Source organism: Tribolium madens, unplaced genomic scaffold (genome assembly GCF_015345945.1).
Source record: "Tribolium madens isolate multiple individuals breed KSU strain unplaced genomic scaffold, Tmad_KSU_1.1 Scaffold_96;HRSCAF=242;Tcas5.2_LG5, whole genome shotgun sequence".
NCBI lineage: Eukaryota > Metazoa > Arthropoda > Insecta > Coleoptera > Tenebrionidae > Tribolium > Tribolium madens.
Genome location: NW_025401068.1, coordinates 7,016,717 through 7,042,343, shown reverse-complemented (window position 1 = coordinate 7,042,343; position 25,627 = coordinate 7,016,717). Strand labels below are relative to the sequence as shown.

Genomic DNA, 25,627 nt, shown 5'->3' with positions numbered 1-25,627 from the left:
GTCATTCACAAAAAGAATTTTTATTTTCTTTTCAGAATTTTTAAACATTTTGCATTTTCTAGATACTTTTGTAGAAATAAATAAGTTTGAAGCTTTTTGCTCATAACTAATTTCGCAATGTTGTTAAACTAGAAAACAAGTCCCAATTTTAAAACAAAGCTTTTATCATTCTTGTCCGTTTTATTTACTCTCATGAGTCGAGATATTCTAGTTGGTCATCATAAACCTAATTATTTGAACGATTCATTATTTACAATTGATAATTCAAAACACAACTACTCGTAGAGTAAGAGGCGATAAACTCACATAAACTCTTTAACGCTTGTCCATACCAGAAATGGACAATAATATCAAATTAAAAATTCCCAATCCAAAACAACAAACAGGATTAATATCAAAACTGTTTTTTCTGTAAGTACTTTTCCTTTAAATTAATTATTTTTTTATCAACAGAAAAAAATTATTCAGTTGGATTATTCCTTTGTATCGTAAAATAATTAAAAATGGATTACAAATTTGCGACCTGTGTAAAATTCTGGAAGCGGACGATTCAGAAAAAGTGTGCGACCAACTTGAAGATAATTGGAACAAAGAATTGATTAAAAGCAAATTAAAAAATCGCCAACCAAAATTGCTGAAAGCAATTGGAGCAACTTTCTTTTGGAAATATATGATTTTTGGTGGGATTCTTTTCATACAGCATGTTTTTCTTAGGTAAAAAAAAATATAAAAATTAGAAAATAAAATAAATTTTGTCCAGATCTTTTCAGCCAATCGTTCTATCATATTTAATATCGCTGTTCGGCCAAACTAACCCCAACCACATCGCCATGTACATTTCCTCAGGAATTTTAGTCACAATTTCACTTCTTATCGTCTTGACAATGCACCACGTGAACTTTGGACACGCTTCAATCGGAATGCGGATACGAGTCGCAATTTCCTCTCTTATTTACCGAAAAGTAAGTTAAAATATTGTACTTCTCAAATGAGTTTTTCCCTCCACAGACTTTAAAACTGAACCGGCGGTCACTCAACCAGACCTCAATTGGGCAAATCGTCAACCTCCTTTCAAATGACATCACACGGTTCGACTTAGTGGTCCTCACTTTACACTATCTCTGGATTTTACCATTCCAAGTGTCAATTATAACGTTTTTGTGTTGGTCCCAAATCGGTATTTCGTCTTTGGTGGGAGTTGTCTCAATTGCACTTTTGTCACTGCCTGTGCAAGGCTATTTGGGCAAAATGACATCAAATTATCGGGTCAAAGTGGCGCAAAAAACTGACCACAGAGTCACTCTAATGAACGAAATAGTGTCAGGAATACAAGTCATTAAAATGTACGGATGGGAAAAGCCCTTTGAGAATATTGTCAGATTGGCAAGAAGCCAGGAAGTGAAAGCTTTGACTATAACTTCCTATTTGCGAGGGATTTATTTAAGTGCGATGATTTTCGTCGAAAGGACAGCCCTGTTTTTGACATTGGCTTGTTATGTAATTTCCGGTAACACAATACTGGCCGAACACGTGTTCTCAATTTCGCAATTTTTCAATTTATTGCAATTAACAATGTCGATATTTTACCCGCTTTCCATAAGTTACGGCGCTGAGACTCTTGTGTCAATTGACCGGATCCAAACTTTCCTCCAAATGGAGGAAGTCGAGCCCTCAAAAGTCGACATTGACTTCAACCATGGTGTAACTGTTAATGCTGTTAATTCACAATTCCTCAAAAACATCACTTTCAAAATCCCTCAAGGGTCGCTTTGTGCTGTCGTCGGTCCAGTAGGGTCGGGTAAAACCTCCCTGCTGCACCTTCTCCTCAATGAATCGTCCTYCAAAACCGGCAGAATCATTCTGCAAGGCTCGATTTCTTACGCTTCGCAGGAACCTTGGCTTTTCGCATCGACAATTCGGAAAAACATCCTTTTTGGTAACAAATACGACAGACATACTTACAACAAAGTCGTCAAAGTTTGTGCTTTGAAAAAAGACTTCGACCAGTTTCTCCTTGCTGACAAGACCCTAGTAGGTGAGAGAGGATCAGCGTTGAGTGGAGGGCAAAGAGCTAGGGTTAACCTAGCCCGGGCTGTGTATAAGGACGCCGATATTTACCTCCTCGACGACCCTTTATCCGCAGTTGACAGCCATGTAGCTAACCACTTGTTTGAGCAGTGTATTGTCAAGTATTTGAAGGGCAAAACTAGGATTTTGGTCACTCACCAATTGCAGTTTTTAAAACGCGTTGACCATATTTTAGTTTTCAAAAACGGGCAAATTGAAGCACAAGGAACTTACGCGGAGTTAAGTCACTCAAATTTGAATTTTCCGACAGGACACAAAGATGAAGAGGTTGCAAAAGTAGACAGCGAATTGCATACATTGAGCGATGTGAGTTTTTTTGAGGTTTTTTAGGCCTGATTTTAATTTTTTACAGAGTTTCATGCTTGAATCCACGAATTACAAAAATGAAATTGAGGAAATAGAAAGTACAGGAATGTCAGAAGGGGCAACCTCTCTAATTGAGTACATAATAGCCTCAGGCACCGCCTTTCAGATTTTTCTCGTGTCTTCGACTTTGATTATTTGTCAAACATTGTGTAGTGGTACCGACTACTGGGTCACCTTTTGGACACAACAGGAGGCCCTCCGAAATGAAAATTTCACAGTTAATGAGACCTTTACAATTCCGGTGACGCAAACTGTTGAAATTTTTCCTCACAGTGACAGTTTAGACGACTCTTATTCTTACACATACAATCTCGAAGAACAAGTAACCAAAGAAGTGACAGTTGACAAAGCCGTTATCAAAACCAATACCGCTCTTTATGTTTATTTAGTTTTAATCGTAATTCTGATTGCTATCACGTTCCTACGATCGATTTTATATTTCACTCTAGCAATGAAAGCATCCAAAAACCTCCATAATAACATGTTTACCACCCTCCTAAAGGCACAAATGAAATTTTTTAATAGCAACCCTAGTGGTCGCATTTTAAACCGATTTTCGAAAGACATGGGAGCCATAGATGAGATTTTACCAAAAGTTTTACTCGAAGCAATTCAAATTACGTTGACCATGTGTGGTATTTTGGTCATGGTGATAATTTCAAATCAATACATGATTCCAGTTGTAATTCTTCTAGGAGTAGTTTTTTTGAAAATACGATCGTGGTTTGTCATCACGACAAAAAATATCAAACATTTAGAAGGAACAAGTAAGTAATATTGTGACTCGTATGACGGTAAGAGAATTGTTTCTTTTATAGCCAAATCACCGGTTTTTTCCCATATGAATTCAAGCTTGTATGGGATCACGACGATAAGGGCTTGCGGGGCTGAGGACATGCTAAAAAAAGAGTTTGATCGACATCAGGTTATTTCCAGTTTAGGGTAAAAAAAAATAACAAAAAAATTAATTTTAGGACGTACACACTTCGTCTTGGTTTCTCTTAATTACAACAACTTCGTCATTTGGATTATGGCTAGATTTAGTATGCGTGGCTTTTATAGCTTTTACTTCCTACAGTTTTATTCTACTGAATCACTGTAAGTATCTATTCCAATTGACAGCACAATATTTTAGAGTTGTCTGTTATTTTCACTTTGTTTGTTTAATATAATTTAATATTTTCTATGGTAAAAAAAGTACATAAAAATAATGATAAAATTGTTAAAATGACAACAAAGCAAAGTATCAAACAAGGGCAAAAAACTGACTTTCTGCCCCAATAATTCTTCTCTCGAGATTACCAGATTAGTGGCAGTCTCGTCGGCCTGGCCATCTCCCAATCGCTYATTCTCACCGGAATGCTCCAATACGGAGTCCGGCAAAGTGCGGAAGTCGTCAACCAACTCACTTCCGTCGAACGAATCCTGCAGTATTCCGAAATCGAAAAAGAAGGACCTTTCAACACTCCTCCCGGTAATTATCTCCCTCCAAATCACACGCAAACATTAATTAACATTTATAGAACATCGACCACCACCGTCATGGCCCGATAAGGGCCACATTGAGCTCCAAGACCTATCTCTACACTACTCCCCAACCAAACCTCCGGTTTTGAAAAATATAACCGTGACAATCGCCCCGGGCCAGAAAATCGGGATTGTGGGACGWACCGGTGCCGGAAAATCGTCTCTAATAGCGGCGCTTTTCAGGTTGAGTGACATTACCGGGAGAATTTACATTGATGGGATCGATACGAAAAAGTTGGGGGTGCACGATTTGAGGAAGAAAATTTCGATCATTCCGCAAGTGCCGGTGCTGTTTTCGTCGACTGTGAGGTACAATTTGGATCCTTTTGGAGAGTTTGAGGATGCGAAAATTTGGAAAGTTTTAGAAGAAGTGGAATTGAAGGATTTAGTGACGAGTCTCGATGCGGAGGTTGCCAGAGATGGAGGAAATTTTAGTGTAGGACAAAGGCAATTGATTTGTCTCGCGAGGGCGATTTTAAAAAATAATAAAATATTGGTGATGGATGAGGCTACGGCCAATACGGACGATAAGTGAGTTTCAAAGAAAAATTAGTAGGTAGGTGAAATTTGTAATTTTAGGACTGATGCTCTGATTCAAAAAATGATCCGGAAAAGATTCAAATCGTGTACTGTGATAACAGTTGCTCACAGACTCCACACTGTGATGGATTCGGATGGGATTATTGTGATGGATGATGGTAGAATAGTAGAATTTGATCATCCCTATAATCTTTTACAAAGACCGGAAACGACTTTTTATAAAATGGTCTTGGAAACGGGGCTAGAGACAAGTGCTTACTTAGAAGATATAGCCCTTGATGCATTTCTCAATAAGCAATCAATATCAAAACCCAAGGATAAGTAATGTATAAGATAGGCAAATAAAAATGTATCCTTTCCTTGTCTTTTTTATTTCCAAACAAGATAATACATTTAGTTTCATTTAAAAAATTATGAGAAATCTTTCTAAACTCTACGCCTACATTAAATGTGACAAATCGTCAACATTTGGAGGCTGCATCTGATCCGATTTTTTGTTTTGATTTTGTTGAAACGCATTTTTCTGAACTACTGCCACTGGTGGCTGATTACCTTGGATTAACTTTTGCGTCGTAATCATTTTTTGCTGACTGATTGTACTCGTGTTTGAGACAAATTTAACGACTGTGTTTTGTTGCGGTTGGGAGGAGGGCTGGACGGAGCCTCCCGGAGTTGGAGGACGTTGCGTCACAAATAAAATTTTTTGGTTGTTTATTTGGTTGGTCACTCGCCCTGACTGGTTCATTACAATCGTGCGCTGAGGGCCGGTGTTCTGTCACAATAAAAAGCCATAAAAAACTCAACAACTGCCTCAGCTGTTTTTGAATTATATTGCAAATAATTTTCGAAAAACGAATATCAAAATTATGATCCCTTGGAGCCCCCTTTTTCCACTTACCTGTTGTATAATCTGACACGGCTGAGTCATAGTCCTCGTAATAGTCGCACCGACATTCGTCAACGACGAGGGAATGTTGCAGGCTGTCGTCGTCGAGGGCGTCGGTTGCGTCCTTGCCTTCACCACGGCGGCATGCAGCGCGGGCCCCAAATACCCAAACTCTTGCTTATACTCCTCTACATAATCTGGTGGATTCTTCAAATTTTTCAGAACCGGGGCCACGACTTTAATTAACAATTGCTTAATGTGCTCAGATGCGATTTTGTCAATATTGGAAGTGGTTGGCCCTTGAAGGTGCATCTCAATTCGAGCCCCGATCGATTTTAATCGTGGTATTATAAAAATTCGGATTACTTCTGCTCCCAGTTCCGAGAGACCTTCAAGAGCGCCATAGAGGGACGAAAGTGGGACTTTGTCGCCCTGTTGGAGCGCATTTGTAAACATTCGGGTAATTCTAGTCTGGATGTTGTTTGTGCTAGTGTTGAAGTTTTTACAAATTTGGGACATGAGGCGCGAGGCAAAGTCGCGAAGAGCCCAGTGGTTGTCCAATTCGGGGCGCATACAGAGTTGTTTTGAGACAATGCAAGTCGTTACTGATGGAATTAATTCATGTAACTAACCAAATAGAAAAAAATAATTAACTATTTCTTTTTATCCCCACAACATACTTACATATTTTTCGAGATATAGCGATTGATTATCTAAAAGAGCCTTAACCATCCTCATTAAATAAATAAGTAGTGCTAAATTATTTTGTACAACGTTCACCCTCACCCCTTCTATTATAAAAGTACACATTCTAGGCAACATTTCATGTAAACCTGGATCAGACGCCAAACTCTGCAAGGCTTCCTACAAAACAAAAGTATAAAAACATCATTAACCCTAATGATAACCCATTTACCGCTCTCCGCGCCTCATCAGAGCCCACACAAGCCTCAGTAATTTCCTTGTAATACAATTGTTGTTCAACTGATAGCTCATGCGTCGCTAATTGTTTTATTTGAACAGTTTCCACATTCCGCAATTTCTGTTTCCCAGTTGTGGGCTTCCCTGACGTTTCTTTGTTTGGTTTTTTATTAATTGGGTCAACAGACTCCAACTACAATTTCAAAAATTAAAAGTAACAAAATCCAAAATATGAAAAAACAAACTTTTTGAATGTGTTTAGCCACCGGTGGCGGATTTTCTGGTATCGTGGGTTGCACCCCATCTATGCACAACCAATGAGATCTGAGCGACACTTCAAGTGGCGCTTTTGCGTTCAAATTTTGTAATAAATCATTCAAAACCACCTCCTTCTCCTCAATAAAGTGAAGCTCTCGGCCGCCCCCTGATGCAAAACGGAACGGGAGAGCTTCGGCCGACTGGAAGCCGTATTGGGGCTACAAGACAAAAATGAGGTTAAGTCCAATAAAGAGTTCACTTACCTCTAAATTTTTAGCTTTGAGGGCTGCATCAATGTCACTTTGCATCAATTTTGTTCGTTTAGCATGGTGTACAAATTTTGCAGCATCTTGGATAATGTGTTTGAGTTTAAATGAGATGTCTTCAGCTAACTCCTTTGCGGCATCATCTGGCAAATTCCCAATTCCGATGCTTTCGGCAATTACTTTCATAGATTCTACTGATAAATTAGTTCCGTATAAATCATTTTCAGAGTTTTTAGACATTGTTAAAACTAAAAAAGGGGCTAAAACTGGGCATATGAAGCCAAGTTGTTTATCTTTTGTTTACCAGTGATGCCAACACTGCCAACTCAAGAGGCTCGTTCCACGAAAAGCCTAAAAATCATGTCACGCCGCTTTCTCAGAATGTAGACCATAAATAAAACGAAACTTTATACTTATAATAGTTCATGTTTTTATGTTCTAAAAATTATTACCCCAAACATTTTTTTTAAAATGCAGGTTCCTGTAAATTTTAAAAGATTTCTGTTTCTACATTGTTCAAGAAATTCATCCATAGAATCATTTCACTTGGCACTCTTATTGCCATACAAGCCTTGAATTTAAAAATAGTACAAATGAAACGCAATTATGTGATTATAATAGATTTATTTTCAATAGAACTTATACAATATAAATATAACATTAATAATATTTTTAAATTTTACATAATGTATTAAATCATAGCACATTAATTAATTGAGTGTGAATCACATTCCAGCGTTAGTAACTAAACTAGTCGGATTCAAAGCAAAGCGGAAATGTCCCAAATTTTGATTAGTCGATCCTGTCCAACTGTTACCAATTTTTTGCGAGTCTCGTCCAATCCCATCGCGATAATACTATGCTTAGCATCATGGAATGTGGCTAACGACAGCCTCCTGCAACACACATCAGCAACCACGCAACACTCCTACTACAACTTACTCTCTATCCCTTAACAAATGGTGACAGGGGTCGCAAACGCGGACTGCGAACTCGAACCCCATCGACGGGATTGTCAATCTACCTGTGGAACATTTCTCGCAGACAGCTTTTCCGCAATGTCTGCAGTGGTGCTGACGCAAACCCAACTGTCTTTGGTCCATCATAGCTCTGAAATTCCAGAAGAAGGGTCTTCCGCATAACTGACATAAGTCGGACTCTATCCATTCGGGAGTTTCCTGTCGGGATTGGTTCATGTCCCAGAAGACAAGGACGCCGTCCTCACCGGCGCTGACTAACTGTTTGGTGGAGTTAAGGTAGCACAAGGCGGATACCTACAAAAATGAAACGCTCTTCACGTGGTCGTCGTTCAAAATTTTGTTTGGGTGTAAAAAAAATATATAATTTATGTCTTTAAAATTGGTTTTAAAAGTTTGGAACATGAAATTTAAACGACATTTTTTCACATTAATTTTGTTTAGTAATCAAATACAGGCTGAGTTTTATTTGATTGCAAACATGATGCGTCAATTGCCGAAAACACCCGAACYAATTCGATTATATTTAGTTGGTCAGGTGTCACGCTTTAGTAATACTCTGCAGATAAAAAAACATCCTTGACCTACGAAATCATTAAAGAGTTGCAAACAATAACAAACATCATTCTTCCAGAAAAAAACCTCAATTTGCTAAGCGGTTGTAACAAACAACAAATATTTACTTTGTTGTGATGTCCTTGCAACTCGTAAGCGTTGCCTTGTTGCCCCCCAATGTCCCAAACGATAACAGTTTGGTCATAGGAACCACTAAATAACATCTGTCTCTCGCTATCCCAAGCTAGTGATCTAACTGAGCCTGAATGACCCTTCAAAGTAGTGATAACACTAGGCCCCGCATTATCCAATTTTAACATCGTGATTTGACCAGAATAATCTCCCACAAATGCATGTTTGGTTTGTGCATCAAATCTAYAAAAATTAAGGACAAAATCCTCAGAAAATACTCGTACATAAAAAAAGATTTGTGACCAAAGGATACTGTAAWGAGGTGCACCATGCCTCAGCAGTGTAAGTCCCAATATTCCGCCCTGTTTGTGTACAATTATAAGAGAACACTTTATCCCTGCTGACACTCAAAACCCATTCACAGTTGATGGCAAAAATGATTTCTGTAACCCTTGCCTGATGTGCTAAATACTCTCTCACTGGCATCATCCTGTTGAAGTCTGACGCCAGGGAGAATTCTGAAACGGTCCCGTTTTCTTGTCCTATAAAAAGTTGCCGGGTTTCTACTGTGTAAAATACAGAAGTGGCCCCACTGGGCATGTACTGGCAGATACTGGGCCAGTACTGGCCTGAGTCTCGCTTYAACCAAACCCGTACAGTTCTGAATTACAAATGTTAGTGTTAAAGACACAGTTTGGAAGCGACTTACTTGTCATCTGACACACTTATAACCCCATCTTCCCCCGGGATCAGAACTGCGGCATTTATTTCGTCGCTACAACCTTCCAATTTTGCCAGCAGGGAGGGTTTTTTCGTTGTGCAGAATTTGTCGTTTGCTTGAGTTGCTGGCTTGATTTCCGCTGCCATTATTAATTTGCTTTGATTGTGATTATAACACTGTTTTTAGGTTTGACACTTTTGATTTGACAGTTTTATGACGCGCAGTTGCCGATAAAAAAAAATTTACGAGCAACCCCTAATAAAAAAATATTCCTTCAAAAAGCCGCAAATGACAACACCCCAGACAAGTTAGATACAATCTACAACACAAAAACATCAATGACTTGTATGACTCACTTTACTATTCGCTCTTATAAACAGAAATTTGACAGACTTTTTGACCACTGACAAATTGCTTGCCAGCTTGCCACAAATTGAGGTTATGCGAAATGGAACCGCCTCTCTTCTGGTGTCAAAAAATCTCTCTCAAATAAATAATTAAGAGATTTTGATAATTTCTTCACACAATGGAACCCACAAGAGAACCGACTTTAAGTTTGTTCAGCTCGAGAGAGTTTGATCCTGGAAAATGTAACGTAATTAAGTTGTCACTCTTGAAATAATTAAGTCATTTCAGATGTTAGAGAATTATCTCAAAGTTGTGTTGGGGGGCCCGAATTGCGTCGTCTTAGAAAAAGAATTCAAACACTGTCTGAAGACACTAACAACAATTTGAAGAAAAATGTGTACCGCAATTATACGCAGTTCATTGACACTGCTAAAGAGATATCACGTATTTTGTATTAATTGTGATTTAAAAATGACTCAGACCCCTTTTTGTAGATTTGGAGAGTGAAATGTACCAATTATCACACCTTTTGTCAGAACAAAAATCCCTGTTGGGTGCCTTATCAACAACTTCAATTTTGGGAGAGGAAACTCCACTTATCACGGAAATGGAAAATAAGGACAATCCTAAAGATCAGGGTGACGAAAATAGACAGAAATTAGCTTCAATTTTAGAAAAAGTTGAAGGTTGTAAGGTAAAGTACCGGTTTTGCGACTTTTGTTGTTGCTATTGGTATGACTGATTCAGGAATTGTTAGAAGTCCCTGGGAGGACTTACCTACATGAAGGCGATCTTTTGGAAGTTGATCCTCTCGATAATCACATAATTAAAACAATCCACGCTTATTTATTTACAGACGGTTTTATGACAACTTACAGAAATAATAATAGCAGGGGCTTAATGAAATATGTTTTTGAAGTTATGTACGAATTAGGTAGTTTGGCTGTAGTGAATGTGCGAGAAATTGGAAATAACAAACACCAATTTAAATTGCTGATTTTTCCCGACACTCGTGTATTCCAATGCACTTCCAGCTCAAATAAGGTATTTAGTTTAAATTWATTTTTTTCCACAAGTTTACAAAAAAATCGTAGAAAGAATGGTTGGAKAAACTCGACCAGGCCAAAAAAGCCCGTCTTACACAAGACCAACAAAAGCGCGAATCAATTGTAGAAAAATCTCCATCTCGGTCCGCCTCCATCGATTCTCCTAGCTTCAACCGTAAGTTGGTATCACTGTCACTTTTCCCCTACCCAWTCATTAGCTTTTGAGGAAATTGAGGACGAACTTGGAACGATACACCCTGACTGGTTCTTGGAAATCCCCGAAGAATTAGACGTATGCGTCGCTCAGAGACATTTTGAGGATGCTCTGACCTTCCTTCAAAAATCCAAAGACTATATCACGCAATTCGTCACCACCAGCGGCCAGCCGGATCACGTGATCCTTGACATACAATTAAAAGTCGAACAGCGGCGTAACCACTTAACGGAAGTACTAATGAAAGAACTCGAAGTTAATCCAGATAAGTCCCAGCAAGGGGGCCTACGGGCTGCCCGCCGCGCTGTGAGACTCCTCAACCAGTTGGGGCGTTCGACGGCGGCTTGTAACTTATTCCTGAAGTTGTGCAGTAACATGCTCAAAACACAGTGTAAAAGGGTGAAACGCGAATGTTCCACGATTATGTACGTGAGGCACTTGTCAAGTGTCGTTTTTACGAATATGTGTCACATGACTGAAGAATTCTTGAGGGCTTTTCCCAGCTCATCGAGCTGTTCATCAGGTCATTTGTCATTTTGTTAATGAGAGCGATTAATAATATGGAGTGTGTCAATTATTAATCGCCGATTAACAAACGTGTAGCATTTTATTTCATTAACATTAAAAATTGTAGCATACGTGGTGTGGGCTAGTAACGAACTGTCCCTGTTTACGACTCATTTTATAAAACAAGTTTTCATGCCCCAAACTTCGCTTTCTACTTTAACGGAATGTGTGGTATTGGCCCGATCACAGTGTGAAAGAGTAATTCATTTAATATTTTCTTTAAAAAAATATACTCAATTTGGTGTTTGTAGTTATGTTCTTTTGGCGTTGATTTGTGTTACCAGTTAGATGGCGCTTTGCGCACCCCTCTAATGCAGGCTTTAAAAGACGCTCGTGATAAGTCTATAGAAGTAGCAAAACTTCGTGCTCTTGAAGATAAATGGATCCCTATGAATCTTCGAACAAAGACAGGTCTCGCTCGATTTTTGCAGGAATATTCCGAAATGGGGCTCAAAGTGGACAATTACGTCACTGGAGACACTTGGATCCAACTTACAAACAATACACTGGTTTTTACCAAACTATTTTTAATTCTTCTTAATGACTGTTTACGACTTGAAACAACCGAATTGCTTTATACAATAAACGACGTTCTTTATGACGTTTTTGAGGCCCAAGTGCGGCACATTGAAGCCTCCTTGCGTAATGAAAGTCAATTAGAGGTAACACAAAAACATTTCCACTATTATTTATTAAAAAAAATGTTTTAGCAAAGGAAATTCATTACAAAAAATGCCGAATTTCTCTTAAGTACCGTTCAAGAACTGTGTCAGAAAAAGTACAAAGAAGCGATTGGTTTTGAATGTGCGTCACTACAAAAGCTACAAAAGGAATACTCAGCTTTGACAAAAGGAGTCTCACCTACGAGTAGGAACACAAAAACAAAATATTCATCAGAGTTTTTATAATGTGGTCTTAAATGTTACAATAAATATTGCCTAATAAATAAAATTAACTATTCGGATGGTGTTTCATGGCTGGTTTTAAGGCGTTTTTTGGCCCTGATATCGGCCATTGTTTGTTCAATTGACCTGAGGTCCTTTTTATTTTCACTAGGCACTAAACAGGGCATAAAAATGGACATAAATCACTTGATACTTACCAAAGCCATAGGTCTTATTAGTTTCGGTTTTCTTAGCCGCCTCTAGGGCGGCTTCTTGTCCAATCAAATGCGCGTATTTATCTCTGTAATTAGAGTGTGGTGTGAATTTTTCTGGCTTTCTTTTAGTGGCTGCAACTTCTTCCAATTTATCCATTTTTCTCTAAAACTTTAAAGGTAGGGGAAATCAAATTAAGATTGATGAGTACTTTTTCGATTAATTGTTGCTTGACTTGTTCATTCCACGGGTCACCTCGCCTTCTTGCCGCTAATTCGTCCTCACAAGGGGCGTTGTCTTTGCTGTAGACCCGAACATATCTATCCACCCCATCAGTACCAAATGCATATGACAATAACCCCGCACTTTCAGCTGCCTCGTGTCTAAAAATAAGTGTTTCAAACTCTAACAATTAATTAAATAACATCAGAAATACACAATGCTTCTATAAATTTGGTCCATAGGTTCAAATTTAAGCATAGTGTTGACAGGATCCTTAAAATGTGAAGCCAATTTCGACTCGACTCTCTCTTTAAATCTTTTGAGACGTTCCTTTTCCGCTGTTTGTCTTTTCTCGATTTCTTCTTTTCTTTCTAAAATTTCAGGTGATGAAGGTTATTGAGGTTAAATCACTTACTTTTAATCAATTGACGTTCTTTTTCGCTCAAACTYGGAGGCTTCTCCATTGAATTCATAATGGAACCTAATAGATCCATTTTTGGTTCTTTAATGCGTTGACTTTTTTTTTAAAGTGATAATTTTGTGCTTGACCAAAAATAGAGAACTCACAATAATATAACCAAACTTTTTTCAGGTTTACTGCGCAGGCGAGAATATTGACTGTCGAGAATATACGCTCAGGAGAATTCCTGTAATAACTATTTTTCATAACGATCTTTAGAAAGCAGTATCTTTTCTATTTTAAAAATTATACAGAGTTTGATTAAAAATCAAACTCTGTATAAATAATGATTTCGGATAAAATTAAATAATAGTCAAGTATCACAAAAGCATAATAATACGTAAATATAATTATGTAAATATGTAGTATGATAATAATAATAATTCTCATCAGCGTATATTCTCGAGATTCTATACTCTCGTGTGTGCAATAACTGTTTTCAAAAGCAGGTTCTGTTTTTGATTTAATTTAATAAAATAAAATTAGTACGAAATATTGTACTATGTATATAAATAAGAGAATGAAATAAATAAAAATATCAATTAATTGTAGTAAGACAAAAAATTAATGTGCGTATGGTTGGCAGAATTTTGTAAATTTTTTACGAGCCAAAAATCGCTTGTGCACACAAAATATTGAACAAAAAACCCGTTTGTGGCGTGTAAAAATTGTCTAAAGAAAAAATGTGGGAAAACTTGAAACTCAAACGTTTTAAAAATGTTTTATTCAGTAGTAAGTCACAACATAAAAAGATACACTTATTGTACTAGAAATTAAATAACTTAAAACTAATTTCCACGGCGTGGCACAAAGCTAAGTTCATTCGCCAATCAAAACTCGGCTTGTGGAACTTTCTGATTGGCCTATACCGCCATATCACATTACCATACTTTACATTTCTTTTTCGGRTTCATTTTCGAGCCTACTGGACAATTAAAATCTTTGGCAAAATAATCTAAATTACTGAAAGGGCCAATAACTCGGAAATACCCCGGGGAGTGGTATCCAGTTAAAACTCTCAATTTTAAGGATTCTGGCCGGTATTTCGCACACCATGTGTTTGCGGCTGATATCCAAAACATCTGATTAGGGGTGTATTTTAGTCCAGGGAGGGTTTTCTCTATACCGTGGCGTTGTGTCCATTTATTGTAAGCCAAATAGGCCTCTTTGATACCACCATTATCAGCTATATTTTCTCCTTGAGTGTTAATTCCGTTGAGCTGGAATTGGACACGACGGCGTTATTCAAGGCCTATAAAGCTACCAAACCACTACTAATCCCCTCTTTATGTACACAAAAAATGTTATACAGGACCCCATTATAGGTAAAAAATTTATTAATAAAACAATCACAAGCTACACCTATCTATTTACAACTAATCAGCGCAACGAAATTAAGTACTAGAATCAGAGATTCACTCATAAAATTCAAAAATCAGTCAATAAGTTAAAGCTACCACACTTGACATTTATGCTGCGGATTCATTTTCGAATCTTTGGGACAGTTAAAATCTTTAGCAAAATATTCCATGTTAGTCAAAGGAACTAGAACCCTGTACTTGTCAGGGGCATGTTCGTCGGTTATAACCAACTGTTCTAACTCCTCCTCGCGCGTTTTTGAGCACCAAATACTAGCTGCCGATACCCAAAACAACTGCCGACCGGTATAATTAAGGCCGGGCAATCGTGCTTCTTCACCGTTCCGTTCAACCCACTTATTATAAGCTAAATACGCCTCCTTAATACCGCCATTGTCGGCAATGTTCTCTCCCTGAGTGTTAATGCCATTCAACTGAAATTTTCAAATGCAAAGCGGTGTTAGTTGTTAAGCTCAAAACGTGCAAATTCATGCTATATACACGCCCCGTCTAGTCCATCYTACTTACATTGATATTCAGCTCGGGTACTGTGTAGTTCCCGTATTGGTCGATAATGCACTGAGCCTTMTCCAAGTAGGCTTTCTTGGTCTCAGGAGCCCACCATTCGACCAAATTACCGTTTTTGTCAAACTGGCGGCCCTGATCGTCAAAACCGTGAGTGATTTCGTGACCAATAACRAATCCAATAGCCCCGTAGTTCATGTAACGGGGACGATTAGCGTCAAAGAAAACACCTTGGAGGATTCCAGCCGGGAATTCTAAAATTGTGAATTATTATCGCTTAATTTTTTGCGCTTGTGACACTTACGAATGCTATTTTCCAAAGCTGAGTAGAAGGCATTGACGACAGCAGGCCGGCCATGAGTGATCCAATCGGTCTTATTGACCGGCTGTCTCAATCTTTTAAAGGAAAATCTGGTCCCAAAAAGAGTCAAATTGAGGATAGACCTTAAGTAGTAATTCTCGTCCAATTCCAACTAAATTCTTATATTAGCTACTGTGTTATCAGCAAAGCTTGCAATACTTACGTCACCGTAAAATTCTTCAAGTTTTCTATCGTCGAGAAGCTCGTCAGGGTATGCGATATGAGTCGACATAGACTTGGCCTTGTCCAGAGCATTTTTCTTCGTTTCGGGGTCCATCCAATCAACATTTTTGAGGATATCTTGAAATTCAATCCTGATATCGGACACCATTTCCAACGCGTTTTGTCTCGCTTGCTCGTTGAAGTACTTCCTGACATACAGGGCACCAGCAGCTATCGATAAACTAGAATTACATGATTATTTTCTGCCAGATTCAGGACAAATTTTGGCACCTTCCAGCCGAAATATCAATGCATTCTTTCCACCTAGACTCTCTTTCGGTTCTTCCTGTCACCACAGTCGTGTATTCCAACTGCCGTTTCCTCAAATCCTCCGTGAGGTATGACACAGAGGAGGCGGCAGCTCGCCACATGACGTAATTCGCCTGGACTCTCTTGGGTGTTCTACTGATCAAAGCCTCGAAATCAGTCAAATATTTTGGAACGCTAACCACCACGATTTCATCATGTGTGATTTGTGTGTCTGGAGCTAAAAGTGTATTCATGTACTCCACCCAAGGGATGCTGGGGAATTTGCGCTGAAGTTCGTCGATTGTCATGGGATTGTAAAGTGCAGTAGCATTACGTCTTTTCTCGCTCGGTAGAGAAATCTTCAAAGGATAAATTAGATAAAATTTAGACAAAATTCTTACTCACATTAGCCAATCTCATCTCGAAAAGAAGGGACTCTTTGAGTTCTTCAGCGGCTCGTTCTTTGTCAGCGCCGAAGAGGACAGCAATGTCGACCATGTATTCATAATACGCATTGACGAGCTTGTCGGCGAAGCCTTTGGTGAGGAACTCGCGACGGAGGCCGAGGGAAGCTTGATCCAACTGGAAAAAAAAATTATTTTAGGATATTTYGATTTTTGAATTGAGGAAATTTGAAATATTTCATGTTTCTTCCATTTTTATGACAATGGTTTATTTCTTTAAATTCAAGATTATTTTTTATGTCGATATTCAACCTSAAATAAGTGTGATAATTTTTATGAGAATATACGAGTAAAATAAGAAAACAGTTTTACGATGAAATTAGGTACATAAAGCAAATGTCAAGTGTATAAAATGGGTCAAGGTTACAAGAGACAAAATTAAAAATGAATGAAATGAAAAAGAGCAGGAGCAAAAATAAATTAAGATATTATAAAAAATTCGAACTGATGATGACTTTTTTGTTATAAATTCTTCAAAATTCTATGAAAACTGAATAATTGCAAACAATAAAAAATAAGTTTGGAATGTTGGGTTTTAATTTGGAAAATGAGAATATACTAAGCTAATGTTTAAGGAATTACGATATTTTGATGCAATTGGACTCACATCAATGATCCTCCGAGTTGAATTTTTTAAATCGATTCCGACCGAAAAATCGATGAAATAATCGACACTGTAGCCCATCCTCCTGAATTTATAAACCGATTGTCTCCAGTCGAATTCCCCAGCGCTCCAATCGTCCCCTTCGAGGACCGGCCAGCCCCCCAACTGTCTCAAAATCGTCCTGATAGTCTTCAACCCATCTTTCTCAATAAGCGTCTTGTTCATGCAAGCCTTGTACAACTTTTTGGTGAGTTGGAAAGGCTTAGGCTCGACCGGCTTGATCGGCTCCTCGATCATCGTCCTCAACTGCTCTTGCAGCGTATCACTGATGAGACTAAACGAAGTAACCGACGACTTATCATCCGGAATATTGGTAGTCTTGAGGAAATTCCCGCAGGTGAATTGGTAAAAATCGTCGCAGGGGTCCACGCTATGGTCCATGTATTTGAGCACTGTGGAGGCCGTGTGAATGCAGCCGGGGGTGAGACAGGTGTCGAGCTTGCCCTCCTCGGGGAAGGCGTTCACGACGGCGGGCGTATTTGCGCTGTGTAGAGCCTCGGCGCTGAAAGTCGTGCCTGAAAATGTCAAGTTCCGGTCACTGACCAACTTTCTAAATCAGATGCAAGTCATGAAAAATCGAAAGTGTGCCGATTCGTGGCCCAATTTCGGGAAGAGATACTAACGGGCTTCCTGGTTCTTGTTGTACAACACTGTGACGAGCGCCACCACCAGGGAGATGCCGATGAGGGTGCTGATGGCCGTGAGGAGCGTCAAGCAGCGCTCCATGCTCGTTCGTCGTTTCCACCATGTCGGGTTTCTGTAAATCATTATTATGAGAGAATCCAGGAAACTGGTTATTATTAGCATCATCTAATGCATTGTTAGTGTAATAACATCCATTTTGTCCGATAATGGATTTGTTAATAACAACAACAACCAATATATTATTTCAAGCACACGCGTGACCTACTATTTCGACATTTTGSCAAAAAATCGCACTTTTTGCACGGCTTATTGAGGAACCGAATCGGTTTGACCATCCGATTCTGTGATGTAAGCGTAATTGTTAGGAATTACAAAACATAAATGTTACGTCAACACTTTTTCCATTGATTGGTTTTTGTTTGATAAACAATTAAATAAAATTTTAATTAAACCTAAGAGATGCTCAAAATTATTATCAGAGATAAAAATAACACTTACAGATGAAGGTAAATATTATGGAACAGACAAAAGATCGTCGTGATTAATGAGAAAATAAAATCAAAAGTTCAATGTCGAGTTTTCATTACCACATCAAAGATAATTCATTTTAAAATTTTATTTATTAAACAAATAAACATCTAATTAACATTACTGGATTTTATATTTTTGCTACATGAAGTGTGTCAGACTGGAACAACAAATTTTAACTCTTGCAATAATTGCATGCAATTTGTTACACAAAAATATCATTAAGCGGCCTCAATTTTTGTTGTTTTATCATTAAGTGAACTCGTGTGTGACTTAGAAACGATCTATTTACATTAAAAGTGAAACTGGAGTCATACACATATAACTCAAATAAGGGCTTTATACCTACTTGTAATTTACGTAAAATATCCATCATTTTCTGATAAAATCGTATTTCAGTAAAAATAAATAAAAAAAAAACACCAATAATAATCAATTTTTAGTCAATGTGCATGGGGGCTGTTGCCTCTACTGCCAGAATCGTTTAAAACACTTACTTAGCTTTCTTCGTCTTCTCTTTAATTTGCTCTTCCGAATACGTCAACGGACTATACATGATTTCCCCGTGAAAATCAAACATTTTTTATTTTCATAACTTATTCGCAACCACGACTAAACAGTTCGAGTTCGCCAAATCAGTAAACACCTCGTGATAACTTTTGATAAGCTCACTTTTATAATAAAGTATTGATTAGAGATAAGATCAAAAAATCAAGAGATTCTTTGTAATGAAGAGTGCCGTCAAAATTAATTGATTTTTCCATTAAATTTTCAATTTATAAGTTTATCGGCTTTCTCTTTAACTAATTGTGAGAAAACAACGTAAACAATGCTTTTGCATTGGTGTTTTTGTGTCGATTCACGTACAAGGAGGTTGATTCCCTACCTGATTAAAATTTAAATCAGGTACTGACTTTTATCTAGACGCTCCCAATTCGGCTGGAAATGACCTCAAAGGGAGGACACCAGAAATAAAAATCTTTGACTCTCATGTATTATTTATTCAGTGAAGAAATACAAATAAAAATCAAATGAAGAGGAGAACGAAAGAAAAGAAATACCTAATGAAGAAACTATTTAAACTGCTAGGAGGTAAATTTATAAATTTCATATTGTCATGTGTTGATTTTACGTGTTATAAAAAAAGTAATTTTCATATTTCTTATCTTTAATCATTTGTATATCTCTGAAATTAGACACAAAGTAAGTGACGTAGATACAAATAACCGATAATTTTTTCGTCACAATTCACAAGTTAAATTGCTTTGTCATGATGAAAATTGATACAAAATTGTAAAACATTGCAGAAATTTATTTTATAATTAAGTGCTTTATTTCCGGCTAACATTTAGGCTGGACGAGAACGATTTAAAAATAATATGACAAATATGTGAGGACTCTAAACTATTTTTTTTTATTTTGGAATGGAAAAGCGTTTTACAGAAACTTCTCAAAAAATCTAGCTTAAATGCATACTTCGTAATAACAAGTGAGTGTAATAAAAAAAGTGTTTAAGTGTTCTGAAATAGTATATTAAAGTACAAGTTGCAGAAGGTAGCTTTTCAAGCACAAATTTGAAATTCCGAAACGAGCAGCGTAGCGGCGAGTTGAGGAACAAATGAGTGCTTGAAGAGCCTTCTGCAACAAGTGCTTTATACTATTTTTTTCTATTTTGCGGCTTTATATCATTTTATAAATTAAGAGACGAAATTTTTTTTCTAGAGAATTTTGCGAAGGTTGGCGACATTTATATGGAATAATTTTAGGCAGTTGTAAAAAAATAACAATAATTTTTATTTTCACATTTGAAAAGTGAAGAAAGTCACTAAAATTAAATTAACGCCAACGRCTTATTAAAGCACTCAAATGACGTCAATAGACTTATTCTAAACGCAAAATAGAAAAAAAAAATAAGGAATACCTTGAATAATAACATAATGCTCTTGATCATGTTTTTATTTAGTCTCACGATATTAAAAAAATCTAAACTCATCCATTAATATGGGCTAATGATAAAGGTCAAAGWGGGCATCCAAATTGTGTAACTATTATAGTAAAATGTCATTGTTAGTTTTGAAATACCCTTGACTTGTTAGCTACGTTTGATTTTTTTTACAATTTTATGTTCCTAAACAAATTTAACGATATAACTGCTGTGTAGCATAGCCTATTTTGTTACCATTTTTKTAGCTAAAATTTCTRCACGTTAAATTAACAAAAATGACATTACAAGCTTACAATAACACTTTCCAATTCCCTATTTACATTTTCCTAATTTATTTTTTTTTCATAGATCATAATAAATATCTCTAGATCAAGTTTAAGAATTCAAATGCCATGTGCCTGTCTGATCACTTGTGTAAGATCGTAAATTTGTTTTGGTTTATAAATGTTGCTTTTTTAAAAATATCTTAATCAAAAATATCAATATTTTTGTAATAAAAATTAAATCTAAACCAGTTGAAACTGCCACATATTTTTCCAAAACTTAATAAAGTGATCCAATTTTGTTTGCAAACAAGTCCATAAATATGCAAATTTTGAAGAATTTTAGGAACACCGATAAGTTTGAGGATTTACATTACATTAAAGATTACGTAGGTAGACTKAAAAAAGTCATTATAATAAAACAAATAAAGCTTGCACTTTGTGGTATCTAAACCAAAAAACATAAAAGAAAATTAAATAATAATAAATTTCGAGTTTCATAATCTCCGATTTGTAAAATTGACGTCATTTCGCGTCGTATAATCTGGGAAATAGTGGAATTTCATTTTGTTGTTATTGTTTATAAATAAATGAAGGTAAATAAAACCAGCACGTGCTCGCTCCGAAGAGGATCCTGATGATTCAGATCGAACATCTTAATGAGTCGGTTTTTTCCAAAAAATCATTTTGCATAATGTATTTATAATTAAAAGCTTTGACGATTAGATTCGGCTTTGGATTTCTTCATATCGATTGCCTCAACAGGCAATCAAGTTGAAAGCGGATTTCCAGCATTCTCAAGGAACGGAAACAAAAGTCACATCCGGCGACAAATCGAAAATATTGTGACCCTCCAGCACGGTTCGAAAGCATGCGAAATCGTTCAGCAGTGGGCCTGTAATAGAACACTGCGATTTTTAATCGGCTTCCTGCTAAAAATGGCCCTTATCTGTATCAAACTCTAATTTAAATATTTATCTAGAGGTCTGAAACGGGTCACTTCGTACTAATTTCAGCGGTGTTTATTTATGACGGAGTTGTAGACTTGAATTTTTATCATATTTCGTTCCTTCTTAACGATTTCCATAATACATGCGATCGTACTTTCTGGCGGCATAACGCGGAATTTTAAATTCGAAAGCCGGGCTTTGAGCTGAAAGCTGCTGAATTTTTACGCCCCAGTAACTTTAAAAAAATCAATTTTTTCAATTCTAGGCGATAAGGATTTTTCATATGTCACGTTCAGTCCCAATGTTGCCTCGCGATTAATTCACCTTGAGTCCTCTAATCTGATGATGACCTAAGCGAAAAACAATAGACACAAATTTGTAATTAAATAGATTGCACCGGAAGAGCTTTTTTTACTGTTTTGAATGTTTTAATTGCAAACGAAAAATATAGAGTAGGTAATCCGCATTTTTTATATTTAAGGGAAATTCCTGAACAAAAATTAATGAATTATTTATTATTCAAGTAGTGTCAGGTTAATTAAAATTTGTAATGTGACCGGTGCATCACTAATTGCTTGACAAACCTCCAATGACATACATACATAATGCTTAGAAAAGTTGTTTGTGGTTCATCTTTTAATGCTTAAAAATAAATCTTGATCTTATTTTGATCATCTAATTCAACTGCTCTACAAAAAATGTGAAAAAKAAATGGCAAATAAGTCGTCATCAAATGGCGTAGTAAAGATTTACAAAACAATAAAAACACATTTTTATTCATATTTTATTGGTATTGACGTAAAATTAGACATTTTATTTGTCACGAATGACTACCAACAGATTTCTGAAAAGTTTCATTTTCCTGATAACATCAAAAATTGTACAATTTCCAAAATAACGTTTTCTACTTATCTTAATTAAATGAAGCAAGTAAGCATTTGCTACAATTTAAATTGACAGATGATCAGAAAGATCTTAGAAAATGTAAAAAATGACACTTTTTAAATAGGTAACCGTTTTTTAGTTTATTTAGTTTTTATTGACAAAATCTTAATTTAAACAATTCTCCAAAAATGACACAATCTTAAGTAATATTTTCCATACGTGTAATATTTTCATAAACGTGTAACAATTAAATTAACTATAAAATTCAGATTTTGCTATGTAATAACAAATCTGACAAATCAACCTAAAAAGAAACAAATCAACAACTAATTTGATATGGAATTATCTAATAATCATTAGGTAAAATTAAATTTCTTGTCTCATTTAGATCCAAGTGTCCCTAACTCCCTAAGGGCACATAATTTAAGTTATCAGTAAAAACGTTTCAATAATTAATTATTTGGATGACCGTAACTTTAACAACGCCAAAATTTCTTTTGACAAACCTTCAAAAAAGATTTTTAAATAATGTAATTGGCATAATATAGCTAAGAAGGGTTCCCGTGCTATGAACTTTAATTTATATGCAGGTGCAAAATGAAATTTTTTAGAATTTCATTAAGTATAGTGTATTTAATTTTGTGACGTTATCAAAATTAGAAGCAACCAAATAATAATTCCAACGATATTAAACAATATTAAAACTACTGTGCTTTCCCTGGCAAAATAAATTATTTAATCTGGAAAAACCAAAAGTGTCTTTTTTAATATCTGTTTATGCAAAGATTTAGGAAATTTTGTGTAACAAAGGTATTTCATACCTGGTTCACACATAACATCATTTTAAATGTGGAAAATTAATGAGATTTAATTCAATTTATTTTGTCAAAAATAAAATTTGCCTATGAGTTCTGTGACACTCAATAAGAACGTAAGAAAAATAAATACCACTCCGTGTCTACTTCCTCGACCATACAAGTTTACTTTCATATGAACGCATTTTTAATGAAACGTTCTAATAACACTCAAGCTTTAAAAAGCTTTGTGAAAGCAAAATTTCATGTGAGGAGACTATTACTATTAATTGTAATAATTTCAAAGAAAGGAACTAATTACATTACTACATCAACATAAGTGAGCGTATTTCCTCGCCAATTTTTCTCAAAAGAATCTTGGAGAAACGTGGAGGAACAATAAAGATTGTTGTCAACTCGAGGACAGTTTACGCAAATATAAACAATGAAAAAAATTGTGAAATAGCTAAACGAAGTAGGTACTCTACAGCGCAATGGCCAATGATTCATGCACCCTTATCAAAAGCAAATACAGAAAATTAATATCACAATTTAATAAATGCATCATRGAAAAATCCGCTAATTAAAGATCTAGTGCTAATTATTTTTCGGTGCTAACCGCTTGTCAAACACTGCATCAAGAAATGCGACCAAATGTAATAAAAATGCAGGTCGTTGAGCCGATTCAAAAGTAGTAATTGGGACGGATTTATGTAAATTTATTCAAATTGCTTATTTATCGTGACACTCGTGTAATGAAATAATTCGGATATCGGAAATTGTTCTTTTAATTGTTTCGACATGAAAATCAAATATTATCTTAATGGCTTTGCAAATCAGGAATGGCCTTGAAAATGCAAAGAACCATCGAAAAGATGGGAATCCCGGACTTTGCGTCAATGGGAAGTGCTCTTCCCGATTTTTTCAACTTTTATTGACTTTGTGTTTCAAGCAATTTTCGCTGTTTTTTGTCACAACAAACACGTATGTTGGTCTTGAAATTAGCCCAAACGTGTTAATTCTCTAAACACAACGAATTTATTGTAGGTTTTGTGTACGTTTTTTGACGCAAAAAATTGATAAAGCAAGTTCAAGTGCGCAAAAAATCAAACTCGGTTGCAAAATTCGGCCAATGAACCACGTAGCGAAAAAAGCGCTTTTCTCTCGATCGGATGGTTGCAAAACGGTATTGTTAGGTAATTTACAGAATAAATTAGCATGCGGTTGCCGTTCCAAAATTCGGAAAAAACACCTACTTGATAACGGTCTGTTTGACACTGGAAGTCATTTTGCTGAACTAAATCACTACACTTTGAATTGTTTTTTCGGCACTGATCACTTGGAAAATTCACGTGCTACTAGACAGACATTGTGCGCGTGCCGATTTGGTGCGTGAATGGTTTTATATTATGTGGTGTAAAGCAAAGCAACGCCGGAGAAGCGCTTATATACCACCCGATGATGCCGCTATATAACCTGAGACCAAGACCCCCACCACTGGCACATTTTCACCACTATTTGGATTGTTTGTTCACTTGCAATTGGTGATGTATAGGTGCGCCAAGAACTGAATTTGATTCAAGGAAGGAAAATGCAGGGTCAAACTCCACGAATTATCTGGGAGATAGAGGAGTAAGTTGGGATGAGGTCAGAGTTTTTTTCGGATGGTTGTGACATCCCACACCCTTGAATCTGGGATTTAGATTAGGATCACTAATATATTCCTTGGAATAATGTGGCAAAATAATGATGATTWGTTCTATTGTTTTCAGAAAAGATGATGTTACCCTTTGGGTGTAGGTGGATATTATAATTTATCTCGGTTATTCATAAATATGAGGCAACATTTGAAYCTCAGAAATGACCTATAAAATGCTGTTAATTTAAATAGTAACTCGGATATTTCTACTGATAAGAATTATATTACAACCCYCGGAATTTGGGTTTGATCTATTTTTGTAATAACTTCGGAATCATTTGACCAAATATTATAAAATATGGAACAGTTACTTGCGAAAACATACTTTAATCACAAAAATCGTCGGATACATCTACTCAATTTCTGGCTGCTGCAGTTGCAGGCCATATTTTCTGTGTTTTTCCGTTTTTTTTTTTGGTCTCTTAACACTAACTTTTTATTGCTCAGCTCGCTAGGGTAATCAATTTCCAATAAAAAAAACACTAATATCTTATAAGTACTGTTTCTATAGTGCATTAAACTTAGGTACTTCTTATGTTACGCTCTTCTACAAAATACGTCGTCAATCACAACGTATTTTATAAGTACCTACATAAGAAACATTAGTTTAAAAATTTTGGTCTTAAAWCTACGACCTTGATTTTTAAACTGCCTATAAAAATGTTGTTGTCTTTATAGCTATTATACCACTAAAATAAACCGTTTCAAAGATATTTTAGTTTAAAATGATGATTGCACAACGCTGACATCTCAATTTAAAGATTTTGATAACTTCTTAAATCATATTACATTTCAAACAGAATTTTAAAAAATTAAACTGATCTTTTAGCAAAGTTTTTAAACAAAACTTAATATTAGAAGGGTGAAAAATGAAGAAGGATTAA

The 25,627-nt window shown here is 36.2% G+C and overlaps 6 protein-coding genes across 9 annotated transcripts; 2 read left to right on the top strand and 4 right to left on the bottom strand.

Annotated features, from left to right (window-relative positions):
• Positions 1-244: 244 nt before the first annotated feature.
• LOC123013097 (ATP-binding cassette sub-family C member 4-like) lies at positions 245-4,880 on the top strand. Of its 2 annotated transcripts, XR_006413250.1 has the most exons (11): positions 245-411; positions 469-714; positions 761-962; positions 1,009-2,394; positions 2,441-3,221; positions 3,273-3,379; positions 3,429-3,552; positions 3,752-3,928; positions 3,978-4,290; positions 4,347-4,512; positions 4,561-4,702. XR_006413250.1 is itself a non-coding variant. In XM_044411433.1 (10 exons), exons 1-10 carry the CDS (start codon positions 338-340, stop codon positions 4,844-4,846), a joined length of 3,918 nt encoding a protein of 1,305 aa, XP_044267368.1. In that variant the 5' UTR covers positions 252-337; the 3' UTR covers positions 4,847-4,880. The 2 variants fall into 2 exon arrangements, 1 of the variants encoding a protein (XP_044267368.1); XM_044411433.1 differs by having other exon boundaries at positions 252-411; positions 3,978-4,512; positions 4,561-4,880.
• Positions 4,877-7,278, bottom strand: LOC123013098 (transcription initiation factor TFIID subunit 6). 2 transcript variants are annotated; one of them, XM_044411435.1, is made up of 7 exons: positions 7,157-7,278; positions 6,850-7,112; positions 6,574-6,804; positions 6,324-6,521; positions 6,092-6,271; positions 5,420-6,034; positions 4,877-5,293 (listed from the first exon to the last, which is right to left on the bottom strand). In XM_044411435.1, exons 2-7 carry the CDS (start codon positions 7,090-7,092, stop codon positions 4,961-4,963), a joined length of 1,800 nt encoding a protein of 599 aa, XP_044267370.1. In that variant the 5' UTR covers positions 7,093-7,112; positions 7,157-7,278; the 3' UTR covers positions 4,877-4,960. The 2 variants fall into 2 exon arrangements, with proteins under 2 accessions (XP_044267370.1, XP_044267369.1); XM_044411434.1 differs by having other exon boundaries at positions 6,850-7,277.
• Positions 7,279-7,459: 181 nt separating this feature from the next.
• On the bottom strand, positions 7,460-9,538 carry LOC123013961 (WD repeat and FYVE domain-containing protein 2). Its single transcript, XM_044412845.1, has 5 exons — positions 9,226-9,538; positions 8,830-9,177; positions 8,513-8,759; positions 7,795-8,126; positions 7,460-7,748 (listed from the first exon to the last, which is right to left on the bottom strand). Exons 1-5 carry the CDS (start codon positions 9,381-9,383, stop codon positions 7,613-7,615), a joined length of 1,221 nt encoding a protein of 406 aa, XP_044268780.1. The 5' UTR covers positions 9,384-9,538; the 3' UTR covers positions 7,460-7,612.
• Positions 9,539-9,638: 100 nt separating this feature from the next.
• On the top strand, positions 9,639-12,372 carry LOC123013960 (exocyst complex component 8). The gene is made up of 9 exons (XM_044412844.1): positions 9,639-9,827; positions 9,874-10,029; positions 10,080-10,279; positions 10,333-10,629; positions 10,680-10,806; positions 10,850-11,368; positions 11,480-11,610; positions 11,664-12,074; positions 12,123-12,372. The coding sequence occupies exons 1-9, from the start codon at positions 9,764-9,766 to the stop codon at positions 12,318-12,320; spliced, it is 2,103 nt and encodes a 700-aa protein (XP_044268779.1). The 5' UTR covers positions 9,639-9,763; the 3' UTR covers positions 12,321-12,372.
• Positions 12,302-13,327, bottom strand: LOC123013962 (sperm-associated antigen 7). Its single transcript, XM_044412846.1, has 5 exons — positions 13,147-13,327; positions 12,946-13,102; positions 12,721-12,892; positions 12,515-12,674; positions 12,302-12,471 (listed from the first exon to the last, which is right to left on the bottom strand). Exons 1-5 carry the CDS (start codon positions 13,223-13,225, stop codon positions 12,368-12,370), a joined length of 672 nt encoding a protein of 223 aa, XP_044268781.1. The 5' UTR covers positions 13,226-13,327; the 3' UTR covers positions 12,302-12,367.
• Positions 13,328-13,900: 573 nt separating this feature from the next.
• Positions 13,901-24,491, bottom strand: LOC123013148 (neprilysin-2). 2 transcript variants are annotated; one of them, XM_044411523.1, is made up of 9 exons: positions 24,301-24,489; positions 17,658-17,791; positions 16,978-17,549; positions 16,312-16,488; positions 15,889-16,265; positions 15,599-15,839; positions 15,379-15,547; positions 15,078-15,328; positions 13,901-14,411 (listed from the first exon to the last, which is right to left on the bottom strand). In XM_044411523.1, the coding sequence occupies exons 1-9, from the start codon at positions 24,330-24,332 to the stop codon at positions 14,073-14,075; spliced, it is 2,292 nt and encodes a 763-aa protein (XP_044267458.1). In that variant the 5' UTR covers positions 24,333-24,489; the 3' UTR covers positions 13,901-14,072. The 2 variants fall into 2 exon arrangements, with proteins under 2 accessions (XP_044267458.1, XP_044267459.1); XM_044411524.1 differs by having other exon boundaries at positions 14,294-14,983; positions 24,301-24,491.
• Between the last annotated feature and the right edge of the window lie 1,136 nt (positions 24,492-25,627).